Here is a 13,204-nt window from a genome sequence, read left to right as displayed (position 1 = left end):
AAAAGGAAATCAACGAGGAGAAAGAGATCAGCGGGACAAAATGGCACTAAACCAAATCAAAAAAGGATTCCGGTCGGACCGGCGATGCCATCTAAGGARCCATAGCATTCCGCACGGGAAGCTGGATTGGATGGAGCCTGGAAAGTTGGATTGATTGGATGGAGCCCTGGAAGGGAACCCCGGGAGCGGGAGAGCAAGAGCGAGGGCAGCGAGTGGTTACCGGCTGTGCTTTGCACTACTTACCTTCGAAAGTCAAATAAAACTTTCCTCTGTCAAACCAAACGAGGGAAGGCTGTTCATTCTCTGTATGGCCAGGAGTTGAAGCGGGATGGGAAAGGTTAAGGAGAGGGAGAGAGAAGGACACAGTGTGAGTCACAGAGCAGGTCATTAATGTCGCTACGGGGAGGGGACGAGGCGCTGCAGGGCGGTCACACGTGCAGGGACACCCGGGCGCTGGCGTGGGAGACGGAAAGCGGGAAGCGAAGCTATGGAAGCCCAGATGGAAGAGTCGTTTTGCCCGCCGGGTGAGGAGTTTGGAGGGGCTGTTTCGCTTTTTTTTTTTAATTTTTTTTTTTTTTTTGGCTACAGTAGAAGAGGCTTCTCGGCTCCGTCAGCGCGTTCTACCTGCGCGGAGCCGGCCGAACGCTGCTCCGCATGGCCCCGCGGTGACACGCAGTGACAGTGACACGTGGCTGCTTGCTCTCGCACTTGAGGACACGACACTTGCAGAGAACCAGACACACGCACACAGAGCGGCAGGTCCCTGCTGGAATCTTCCCTTCGCCATCGCCACCTGCGCTCCCAAAGCCACCACGCTGGAATAACTCGGGATGGGGGGGCGGGGCGGGGGTTGGGGGGTGGAAACAGCTTTTTTGAGCTGCTGGATGAACCTTTCGGAATTCGGGAGGTGCCAACCTTCCACCTCCGAGTCYTTTGAGTCACTGAGAAACTGTCATGCAAGGTGCTGCGAGCGGTGGGTGCCGCTCCGAAGGCGGATTGCTCGGAAAGCTCCCTGCCAGTACAGTACCTGCCGGCGTTTCACTGCGCCGTTCAAACGCGGGCAGTTTGTCAATAAAAGCATCATCCTCTGATAACACAAGCAGAAGAAACGCAAAGGAAAGCAAGAAAAAAAAAAAACAAAACACAAAAAGAATGAAAAACACGGATCCCAAGTGAAACCAAGCAGCGCACTTGTATCAACGGAGAGACAGAGAAACGACGGGAGGGGCACCGACACGGGAACAGAGCAGCTCCTTGCTTTGCCGGGAATTGTCCAGACCCACATGCAGCCGACAAGGAAAGCACACCAGAACAGCACGGAGGACACGGAGATGGAGCCACCCTTCCCCTGCTCTCGGACAAACTCCATTGGACTTTGCCGCGGGGAACGGGGGACAGGGAACAGAGACAGACTCCAGCCCCGGCCGGATTGGGGTGTCCCAGCCCCCCGGGACCTGGCAGATCCCAGACCTGCCCATCCCTGCACGCCTCCCAGCCCAACTTTTCCTCTTTTGGCAATTACAATTTCTCCCTCCTCTGCTGTGGGTTGTCCTCCCCCAGCACCGTGCCCGCCCTTGCCTTGGTGGGACAAGGAGAATCTTTCCCAGTGCAGATCCCAAACCCTGTCTGTCCCTACCTGATGCCCATCCAGCTTTTCCCAAGGTTTAGGTCAGGTGCCTGCAGAAAAGGCTCTTCCCAGAGGGTGCTGGCACTGCCCAGGCTCCCTGAGGCTGCCAGAGCTCCAGGAGGGTTTGGACAGCACTGCCAGGGATGCTCAGGGGGGATTGTTGGGTTGGATCAGTGAWCCCTGTGGGTCCCTTCCCACTCAGGATAATCTATGGAGCTGGAAGTGCAACACCTCCAAAACCTGGGCTGTTCCTCCTGGCTGCCCCATTTGGAGTTCCCCAGCCCCAGGGTAACCCCAAAACCCTGATTTCAGCTCTCCTGCAAGGAAAACCCCCATGGAGGGAGTGGGAATTGCTGGGGTCAGTGGGCACAGCTTTTCACCCCCCAGCAACATCATCCCTTCTGCTCAGTGTGGGGAGGGCATTAAAACATCAAACAGCAGCTTTTGCCCCCAAAAATATGTGAGAAAAAAAAACCCAAAAACCCTAAACTGAGGGATCTGAGGTGGCAGGAGCAGCCCTCAGCCCGCTGCCACCGCCCTTCCCAGCATCCTGCAGCCCCTGTGACCATCCCTGCTCTCAGCCTGGCTGTCCCCTCCACCAAAGCCACTGTCCCTGCGGCCACCGTGCCCTCAGGCACCGGTCAAGGCCACTGCAGTGCCACCAGTGGTGACCTGTGCCACCAGCGGATGCCCAGGGCTGGCTGCCCCTCGCTCCCGGTGACATTTCCCCAGCAAGGTGCTGTGACAGTGACCGACAGCCGSAACAGCTACGAGCACCTACAACAGCCGAGAGTGAACAACGACAGGATGGAGACGCAGTCGGAGACTCCAGCAAAGCCCCGGGGGTGGGGGACCCGGTGCCACCAGCGCCACCCCTTCCGGCCACCRCCGCGGTGACAGCGGCGACACGCTGCGGCCAGGGCGGTGCCGAGCGCTCGGGAACTCCCGCCAGGCTGGGTTTGCCGGGATCGGGGAAAAAAACAGAGGAGGAAGGTGTTTGGGAGAAGATGGAGCTGCGGGAAGCGAGGGCAGGGGGATGGAAGGGATGGAGGAGGAGGAGGGGGAGCGGCGGCAGCGGGGACAGAGGGGATGGAGGGGATGGAGGGGATGGAGGAGGAGGCGTGGGGGACCCAGCGCCTGGAGCTGGAGCTGCCAGCCAGACTCGATTCCCATCCCTTGGCTCAGCCCCGGCGTTTGGGCAAACCCCATTTTTTTTAACGGTTTTTTTCCCCTCCAAAAGGGAACAGCATTTTGTTCTGGTCTGGGACATGCCAAGGCAATGTTTGGGAGAGCCTTTTCCAAGCCCCCTTTTCCCGTTATTGCTTTAAGGGGAAATGTGAATTTAAGGCATTCCTTAATGATTTAACATCCCCGGATCCCAAGGTCTGGCTTCCAGCCCCACTCCCCTCCAGGCACAAGCATCCCCTGCCAAAAAAAAGCTTATTTTGCCCCAATTTACAGCCCAAAATGACCTTTTACATTATATCTCCCTTGACTTTCACCACRTTTCCCATGACATTTAGAAAAACTTCCCTCTCAGCACCACCCTCCTGATCCATTTTCCCCCTCAAAGCCCTCTCAGCATTTAAAACCCCAATAAAAACAAACGAATCCGAGCCCAGAGAACATTCTAGCGAATGCCCAGGCGTCAGGAATTTTGTGAGGATGTAGGAAAGGTGAAAGAGCAGCAGTGCTGCGTGTGTTTACCGACGGTGGGAGTGGTGGCTGCGCTCAGGGAATTGGTGGAAGAGATGGAAGAAGTACTTTCAGCACGGGCTAAAGGTGCTATCGGAGGAGGGCTGGAGGAGTGGATGGGAGGGCTAAAAGGCCTGGACTGGAGAGAAACAGAAAATAACACAAAGTTACAGAAAATCTGCACAGAAACAGCAAAGTTATGCCCGGACCCTCAGGACTGCTCTGGTGTCCCAGAGGGAAAATTGGAATGATTTGGGTTCTGGTAGGAATATTTTATCTTGGAGCTAGGAAAATGGATCATCCCCAGCTCCGTGTGGGTGTTTGAAATTCCCACCCACCCGCACTGAGGATGGRAGCTCAGGGCTTTGGGATGGGAATGGGATTGGCCCTGGGAAAGGAGCAGTGCCCAGCGTGTGCCAGCTCCCTGCGGAGCCGCTCATCGGGGATTGGGGATCCTTCGGGGTCATCTCACACCCACATCAGCGATCCTAAACGCCTCCCAGCCTACCTGGAGCAGCGTGGGGCAGCAGACAGGACATCATCGGGCACTGCCGGGATGGCCGGACCCGCCCTGCTCCACCCCAAACCCTTCCCTGGAGCCCATTCCCGTCCCTGCCCGTGTCACTGCGGTCCTTCCCAGGGGGATTCACCCCAGAACCCCCACAGAACCCCGCTCCACGCTCCCTTAGCTCCGTTACCCCGTTCCAAGGTTATTTTCCCTTCCCCACCACCCCGGTACCCCCTCCACACCCCAAACCCCACGTACCACATCGCTGACGGGAGGTTTGCCCGGGGGCAGTTTGGGTCGGGACGGGGGTCGGGGTGGCGGCGGCGGGGGGGTCCCACACGTGGCCAGCGGCGTTCCGGGGCGAGCCGGCGACGAGGAACCTGAAAAACGGGAGCTGTGAGTGCCCCGGGCACGCTGTGCCCCCGTGGGTGCCCATCCCGACCCCTCGGGCTCTCCGGGACCGGGGCACAGCCCGGCTTTGTGCTGAATATTCCAGGCTTGCTGGTGCCCGTGGACTTCTGCCAGGAGCTGCTCCGTGCCTGCTTCCCGCGGAAAAAATCGTCATCAGAGGAGTCTCACAGCTTTCCAAAATAAACGTGGGCAGCAGGAAGGTGGTGATGGATGAACCGCTGCTCCAGGGGCAGCACAACTGGGAATTAGGAATCCTACGCACAGGGGCAGAGCTTTGGCCAAGCAAAGGAGAGAGACGGGGGGAAGAGGAAAATTCTGCGAGTTGCTGGGAGTGTAACTCATCTCCCAACCCTCTGGAAGAGGAAAGTTCTGGGATTTGCTGGGAGTGTAACTCATCTCCCAACCCTCTGGAAGAGGAGAAGGTTCTGGGATTTGCTGGGAGTGTAACTCATCTCCCAGCCCTCTGGAAGAGGCTCCTAGAACCAGCAAGGGGTGCTGGTCTCGGGGTTCCAGTGGTCCCTCACCCTGCTGGAAATGGGGATTTTTGGGATCAAATGGAAATTCCAATGGGTGCTTCACAAGACGACCAGGAGAGAGCTTCACTCCACACACAGGAATTCCTTCCAGGAGAATCCCAGCGAGACTGGAGCTGGACAGAGGCAGCACCAGAAATGGGAGGGAGCTCAGAACCCATTCCCAGGAAAGCTGAGCCGGTGTTTGTCACGAATTTCCCCAAAGCTCTGCAGCTCCATGCTCTGCTCAGGCCCATAAGATGATGATTTAATGATTTCCCCACTTACAAAAGAATCGTTTTCTACATTTTTTGTATGAGAGCTCAGCACAGAAAGATTAAGGAAAGATCTACAGAAAGCTGGATCTATCTAAAGCTGGATCTACAGAAACAGCAAGAGGTGAAAGAGAGGAGACTCAGACAAGATAAGGCCTGGCTTAAAGGAAGCAAATTCAGTCCTTCCTTTGCACAACCCCAAAATTCGAGTCACTTTTATTTCCAAGACTAATTTGGGACCAAAAATGTGAATTTTGCCTTCCTCATCCCACTAAAAGCCTGACAAAAGAGGAAATATTGAGGGGAAATAACCTTGGATTTGTGYCTCAGGCCTGCAGCTTTTGAAGGATTTGTGCCATTTTTGTGGGGCTGTGCCCACACTTTGATCTTCCAGCTGCTCTGGGGAATGCTGAGGTGCAGTGGGAGGGAAACAGCCCAGCCTGAGCCGGGAGGCGATTCCTGGAGAGGAGATTTGGATCTTCGGAGCGGGATTTGTCCCTCCATCCATCCCCACGGCACAAATCCATCCTGTGCCCCTCTGGGAATGCGCTGAGAGCGGCGCTGGAGAATCCCGGTGCTTCCCGGAGCTCCCGGAGCTGTCCCCGCTCCGGCTGGACCCCACCCAGCCCCGGGCCAGCACAGAAAAGCCACCAGCACTGAAGCGAAGCCACACGAGCAGCACCAGCCCCGCCCGGGCCACCCTCCGGGGAGGTGACAAAGCCCAGGCAGTGACACAAATTCCCACGAGGAGGGGACAGCGGTGACACACAGAACTGGGGGGCTGCACCCACCGCACCCCTCACCCCTGTGCGGGTGCAGCTTCCTCCAGGCTCTGCGGGGTGAATCCCGCAAAAATCGCTYGTGCTGGGTGCGGGATTGGCTGAGCTGGGCTCAGGCACTCGGGGTGAGTAAACCGAGCCGCGCCGAGCTCGTTTGCCTTAAYGAACATTCATAATTAAGCAGGTGAATGCAGGCAGAGCCAGCCGGTTCTCCCAGGGGAGAGGCTCAGCCCGGACACATTTCCCCATCCCCGGGAAGCACCGAGCACCGCTCACACCCGTGAATTAACGTGATTTAACCCCCGGTGATTTCCCTGACACATTTCTCGGTGGGAGCGGGAGCAGAGCACACCAACACCACCAACAMCAACCCCGCGCCCCATTTCGGGGTGCGGTCCCGGCAGTTCGGGGAGCACAGCGCGGGGCAGGGAAGGACACAGRAGGCGCAGAAAACACACGGGACGGCAGGATGGGACGGCCGGGCAGGCACAGGCAGGCGGGAGGGGTCGGCGGCGGTCACCAGGGCCACAGCGAAGCACACCCGAGCTCACAGCACGTACCGCTGGCGCTTCCCGTGCTGGCGCCCGGGCCGGGCGATGACACCACCGCGCGGTAGGTGGGCGGCGGAGGGGGCGGCGGGGTGGCCCTTTGGCCCGGCCCCAAATCTTTGGGAGAGGCGACGGGCTCGGCGGAATCATCCTTAAGGTGGGGCTGCTCGGGAATCTTCTTGGGAGCGTCTTCCAGCTGCAGCGGCGAGGGCAGCGGGCGGGGATGCTCGGCCGCCGCCGGGGCGCTGCCCGGGCTGCCCGCGGGCACCGGCGGAGGCGGCGACGGCGGCGCTTTGTCCCGGGGCGACAGCTCCGGAGGCGCGTTCTCCGGGGATTGATCGGAAAAATTGACCCACTTGTCTTCCGCGGCGGCAGCAGCAGATTTGGGGGACGGCACGGGGCCAAAAATGCTGTCCAAGTCATTGATGGACGGGAGTTTGTCCCGTTTGGGYTCTGCTGCTGCCTGGTCCCCTCCTGCGGTCAGAGGAGGTTTATTTTACACCGAGCATTAAGCGAGGGCTGTGCTACTCTCTACGGGTTCTACTTCTACGRGAGATGAGCTAAAAAACTCCTTTTCCTGTAGATATCGATATAATTCATGGGCAGCAACGTTTCTACCGCGGCCGTGCACAGCGGGGGATGAATCCCGCGGGATCATGCACCACGAGCCAGCACTCACATCCACAGTCCCAAATCCCCTCAAATTCACAGCCTTTTTTTGTCCTCTCAACCACTCCAGGTCCTTATCAGCGCTGGGAATTATCAGCAGATATTGAAGGGGTGCGCTCAGCACTCTGGCACACCGCACTCTCTCTCTATATATATATTTATAAACACTCAGGTATAAATATATATATATATATATTTAAACATGCTGCTTGGACACTGCTGGAGTCGGGGCATGCAGCACAGGGAATGTGTTCCAGCCACAAGCAGGAATTTTAGGACACAGATTAGGATTTCAGGGCACAGATCGGAACTTCAGGGCAGAGATGGGGATTTCAGGGCACAGCAGATCGGGATTTCAGGGCAGAGACCGAGATTTTGGGGCACAGACTGAGATTTTGGGGCTCAGGTCAGGAGTTCAGGGCACAGATGAGAATTTCAGGGCACAGATGAGAATTTCAGGGCACAGATGAGAATTTCAGGGCACAGATGAGAATTTCAGGGCACAGGCCACGATTTCGGGGCACAGATCAGGATTTTGGGGCACAGATTGGGGATTTCAGGGCACAGATAAGGATTTCAAGGCACAGACTGGGATTTCAAGGCACAGGTCAGGATTTCAGGGCACACCAAGGCTCCACACACCAACATTCCCACCTGACTCCAGAACCACCACAGATCCACAGCCAAGCACTTCACATCCAAGGAAAGGAGATCCTAACACTGAATTCCCTCCGGGATCCTCGTGGGAGCATCACCCCATCCCTCTCCTGGATTTGGGGGAGCCATCCACGCTTCTCCACTGAGGGTGGAGGGGATCAAACAGGATTTTGCTACACCAGACAAAAGCAGATCTCAGCCTCTGGCGTTACAGATACACAAAGCACAGCCCAGCAAATGATCCGGCATTTGCTCCTGGGGATGGATTGATGGATGGAGATGGACACTGCTCCCACAAACAGGAAAATTGGGATATGGGGGCACAGATGGGATGGAGATGGTCAGAGCAGCGAGGCCAGAGCAGGGCAGTTCCTCATGGCCAAAGATTTGATCCCAAGGGGCTCTGTCCCCGTGCAGTGCCCAATTCCAGGCCAGCCCTGCCTTTCCTGCCCAAATTCTGCTTTTCCAGCAGCAGCTCCCTGCCAGCACCATGAATTATATGTTTGGAAGCGCTTGCTGTCCTCTGGCTGCATCCAGAACCTTTCCATCCCTGCCCTTGGGTGTCCTTCATCCCCAGCCCCTTTCCAACCCTTTCATCCCCATCATCTCTCCATCCTCCCTTCCCTGCCCCAGGCTGCAGCACCAGGGTTTTTTTCCCACCTTTCAGTGGGAATTTGGGGGGCAGGGAGTGCAGGAGCAGCTCCCTGACGCAGGCAGACCCTGCAAATCCCGTTATTTCCCAAGCACGGGCCTGCTCCAAAGAGCAAAGCTCTGAAATTGGGAAAAATATCCCAATTCTGAGCAGGATATAAAGGTTAATCCTGCTTCCCAAAGGGACTGATCCCGAGGGCAGGGATGGTGTCAAGAACATGGATTTCACCAGGGTGAGATCAGCTTGGGAGCCAAAAATTTCTGTGAAATCACCCCGACTGCAGCATCCACTGAGACACCACCAAACCTCCTTCCTCCATCCCTGGGAGTGTCCCAGGAGGGTTTGGAGCAGTCTGGGACAGTGGGAGGTGTCCCTGCCATGGCAGGGGTGGCACTGGGTGAGCTTTAAGCTCCCTCCCAACCCAAACCATTCTGGAATTCTGCAAAAGGAAGGGGACGCACAGGGACCAAATCCATGTCCCAAACGCAGCCCTATCCCCCTGTGCCACCCCAGGAYCCGAGCTGGCTGTGCCAGGAGCTGTCCCCATGGCCAGGGGGGTCTGTCCCCTTAGTGCCACCCCAAATGGGCACCCCAGGGYGGGGCAGAGCCGTTACCTATGGCCAGGGGCAGGGGCGAGCCGGTGCGCGGCGGCGTGGCCGGGATGTTCTTCGGGGGGAGCGGCGGAGGGGCTGCGGACAGAGCAGAGAGGGGAAAATTCAGCTGGAGAGCAGCGGGAAACCTGGAAAAATCCATGGAATACCAAACGGGATTGCTGGGAAAAGGGGATAAAGGCAGGGATGAGCTCCGAGCGACGTTCTGGACATTGGAGGGATCCAGGCGCAGCCGCGGCTTCTCTGGGAATTCCATCTCATCCAGGAATTCCTTCCCAGCCAGGAATTCCCTCCCAATATCCCCCCTATCCCTTCCCCCTGGCAGTGGGGAACAGTTTTTATTGAAAATTTTGTAAATTATGAAATTTTTCCCCGTTTTTTTTCACAGCCTATTAAAATTAGCATTTTAATTAAAGCCAGAGCCTCCGGGGCACAGCGTGGTCTCCACCTTCCTGCAGTGCCCATCCCATTGGATCCAGGGTGTGCAGGCGGGGTGGGGCTAATTAACAGCGCCTAATTAGGCAGAGATGCTTTACAGGGGCGTTTCTGAYGAGGAAATGGTTCCTGGGCTGCCCCGGGTGAAAGGGAAATGGGGATGAAAAATCGGGGAGTGGGGAAAAATCGGGGACGGGAGGAAAAATCGGGGATTAAAAAAAAAGAAAAGGGGATTTAAAAAAAAAAAAATCGGGGATTCAAAAAAAGTCGGGGACTGGAGAAAAAAGTCAAGGATTCAAAACAAAAATCGGGGATTAAAATAAAATCCGGGATTCAAAAAAAATATCAGGGATTGGGGGCAGTGCTGCTCTTCTCCATGTCAGCCTGGAAAAACTGGTGCTTCCAACTTTTCCAGCCAAATTAGCCCGGCACGGTCATGCAGGATCAGGATCCATCCCCATCCCTCCATCCCTCAATCCCACTCTCTCCTCCACCCCACAGGACTCTAAACCCAGAGCAAACCAAGGGGAAAAAAACCCAAAAAAAACCCTCTAATTTAAAATATTATGGAATTGCAGAGCCTGGATGAGCAGCACTCAAATCTTTGACCTGGTTTCTCTGTGGGTTTATTTTTTATTTATTTTTAGGGTCACTTACTTCCAGTTGGAAAAGGTCTCGGAAGTTTTGGGGACTCTACGTTTGTGTTGACGGGTTGGACTGACCCCCATATCTCAGGCTGGTCCAGAGCGGCTGAAAAAATAAAAATAAACCTTTGAAAGCAATGAAAAAAACCAAATATTTTCTTCCAATCAGCAAAACACAAAGGTGACACTCTGAAGCTCTGGGAAAAGAGGGACCAGACAGTGACAGAAACCTCATTAATTAAAGACAGGGGGCTTTCTAAGGGTGGATAATTAAAAGATTGTCCGATTTCCAAGCAGGACGTGCAATTAGTTTGACACTTATGCTGCTTGACAAACAAAACAATGCCAGGGATGGGCTTGGAGGCTTCTTACGGGAAGGAAAATATTGTATTGAGGGCAAAAAGGGTCTGGGATTTTAGACTTTAAAAAAAAAAAAAAAAAACCCAAAAAAACCCCAAACCCCATCAGGTATGAAAATAAAAAAAAATACAATTAAATTCAGAGGGGTTTCAGCGGGTGGGGGGGGTGGAATTTTTCTATGTGTAATTTCAGTTTCTTGGAGTTTTTGTGCAGAGAGCTGCATGCAAACGCTGCTTTGATTAAAAGAATTAACTGGAGTTGTTAATGAGAGGACAGGACAAGGCTCCCAGGGCAGTGGCCAATCCCTGAGGCTCCAGGAGGAGGAAAAAAGAGGAGGAGGAAATCTCTGGGAATGACCCCCTCGAGGGGTGAACGGGGCTGGTTTGGGAGAATCAGGACTTGGAAGATCCCAGAGCTTTGGGAAATCTGGGAAAAATCGGGTTTGGAGGGAAGAAAAATGTGTCCATGTTAAAAGAGGAGAAAACACCATTATTGAAACAGCATTTCCTAGGAGGGATTTGAGGCATTGTCCCACAACTGCATCCCAAATCCCGGATGGAATTAAACTCCCCCTGCTCCAGGGTGATGGTTTGATTGGAAAATCCAGAGTTTGGATATTCTGGAGCTGTTCCCTGCCAGGACCTGGCCCAGACCTGTTAATTAACTAATTGACTTAAGAGCTCGCTCTGTTTGTGGGCAGCCCGAATTAACCCCGCACCGAGGAACACGGCCGCTCGTCCTTCAAACCCTGCTTGGGCTGATTCCTCCTCTGGCAGCGGGGCTGGGAAACTGGGAATCGTGGAATTCCATGGAATTCATGGAATTATTGAATTCCCGTGGAATTCATGGAATTGTGAACTTGGAAAAGCCCTCTGAGCCCGTGGGGTCTGATCATCCCCCAGCGCTGCAAATTCCATCCCAAACACGCCCCCAGGGGTCACATCCATGGGGATTCCAAACCCCTCAGGGATGGGGACCCCAATGCTGCCCGGGCTGGGGAACCTTCCTGTGGCCCTGCTGGGAGATCCCAAAGTCACCATGGCCCCAAAGTCATCAGTGGCCCCAGAGTCACTGCTGATCACAAAGTCACCATTGGCTCCAAAGTGGCCACGGCCCCAAAGACACCACTGATCCCAATGTCACCCCGGCCCCAGTGTCACCGCTGATCCCAATGTCACCCCAGCCCCAAAGTCATCAATTGGCCCCAAAGACACCACTGATCCCAAAGACACCACGGCCCCAAAGTGACTGCTGGCCCCAAAGTTGCTGCTGATCCCAATRTCACCCCAGCCCCAATGTGACCACTGACCCCCAAGGTCACCACGGCCCCAAAGTCACCATTGACCCCAAAGACACCACTGATCCCAAAGCCACCTTGGCCCCAAAGCAACTCCTGATCTCAAAGTCACCGCTGACCCCAAAGTCATCATTGGCTCCAAAGTGACCACGGCCCCAAAGTCATTATTGGCCCCAAAGTCACCATGGCTCCAAAGTCACCATTGACCCCAAAGACACTGCTGACCCCAAGGTCACCACTGAGCCCAAACTCACCGCTGACCCCAAAGTGACCATGGCCCCAAAGACACCACGGCCCCAAAGACACTGCTGACCCCAATGTCACCGCTGACCCCAATGTCATCATTGGCCCCAAAGTCACTGCTGACCCCACACCCGCCCTGACCCCACACCATTTACCCCACACCCCGCTGACCCCACACTCACCCTCCAGCTTGTGCTCCTCGAACGCTGACTCCAGCGGGGGCCCGAAGAGCGGGGCCAGCGCCGCCGGGTCCTCCCCGGGTTTCCTGCTGGGGATGAGACAAGCACAGAGCAGCCATGGGGTCACTGCTGTGTTCTGACCCATCTTTGGGGAAAACCCTCATATTTTCAAGGACTTTTTATATTCCAAACCATCAAGGACCTGGCCAGCATGGGATTGCAGGGGGAAAAAGGGAAAAGGGACTGGGAACACCACAGTGCCAGCCCTACAGTGGGACCTTTCAAATGGCTTCAAAATCAGCCAAAAGTGCATGGGAAAGGGTTAAAAAAAAAAAAAATGTGCGTGATCTGGACCATGCTCTGCTCCACCACAGCTGGAGCTGAGCCCTGGAGCTGCACAGGGCCCGTTCCCTGGGGGATTTTGGCTTTATTCCCTAAAATCTTGCACATCCTAAATCAATAAATTCCCCCAAGGCTGGCAGCTCTGTAGGGATCAGGACCAAGGTGCTCCAGAAGGGAATGTCCTTGGTGCTTTTAGGGAGAACAGGGATGGACACAGCATCCCAAAAACCATGGGGCTCTCAGTCCTCCCAAAATCACGGAATGGGCTGGGAGGGCCATTAAATCAAATCCCATAAATGGGCAGGGMTATCTYCCACCATCCCAGAGTGCTCCAAACCCCAATYCCAGCCWGGCCTTTGGCACTGCCAGAGCTCCCCACCCTTCTGGGGAACAATTCCTGCCCAAAATCCCATCTGACCCTTCAGGAGCCCATCAGACACGGTTCAAACGCCCCCCTGTCCATGGGAATGTCCCAAATCCACACTGGAATGGTGTCTGGACCGTGGATAACCCCGGGACTGACCTGGCGGGGTCTGGCGTGGGCGTGGAGCGCCGGGGCCGCGTGATCTCCTCACCTGTGGGGCAGGAATGGGGTCAGAGCTGTTCCCGTTCCAGAGCCTCCCCATGACCCCCCAATCACACCCCGAGTGCCACCAGCAGGGGACACGGCCCTGTGCCCCCAACCCTACAGATTCTGCTCCAATTCCCGTTGATTTCTGGAGAGGGCAGAGCCAGGGAGTGGCACCGCTGAGGTGACCCA

The 13,204-nt window shown here is 55.5% G+C and overlaps 1 protein-coding gene across 1 annotated transcript in view; it reads right to left on the bottom strand.

The window, feature by feature from the left end:
* Window positions 1–13,204, bottom strand: part of SGIP1 (SH3GL interacting endocytic adaptor 1) — a gene marked incomplete at its 5' end in the record, with an annotated part of 24,217 nt that overhangs the window by 10,373 nt on the left and 640 nt on the right. Inside the window, 8 exons of the mRNA XM_057386931.1 lie at window positions 244–303; window positions 3,335–3,461; window positions 4,089–4,210; window positions 6,368–6,829; window positions 8,948–9,022; window positions 10,037–10,129; window positions 12,106–12,191; window positions 12,968–13,019. Coding sequence (XP_057242914.1) covers window positions 244–303; window positions 3,335–3,461; window positions 4,089–4,210; window positions 6,368–6,829; window positions 8,948–9,022; window positions 10,037–10,129; window positions 12,106–12,191; window positions 12,968–13,019 — 1,077 coding nt within the window. The remainder of the gene's footprint in view (window positions 1–243; window positions 304–3,334; window positions 3,462–4,088; window positions 4,211–6,367; window positions 6,830–8,947; window positions 9,023–10,036; window positions 10,130–12,105; window positions 12,192–12,967; window positions 13,020–13,204) is intronic.

The sequence above is a fragment of the Malurus melanocephalus genome, unplaced genomic scaffold (assembly GCF_030028575.1).
Source record: "Malurus melanocephalus ecotype Western Australia unplaced genomic scaffold, MMel_1.1 scaffold_1101, whole genome shotgun sequence".
NCBI classification, from domain to species: Eukaryota; Metazoa; Chordata; class Aves; order Passeriformes; family Maluridae; genus Malurus; species Malurus melanocephalus.
This window is presented reverse-complemented; position numbering and strand designations above follow the sequence as displayed.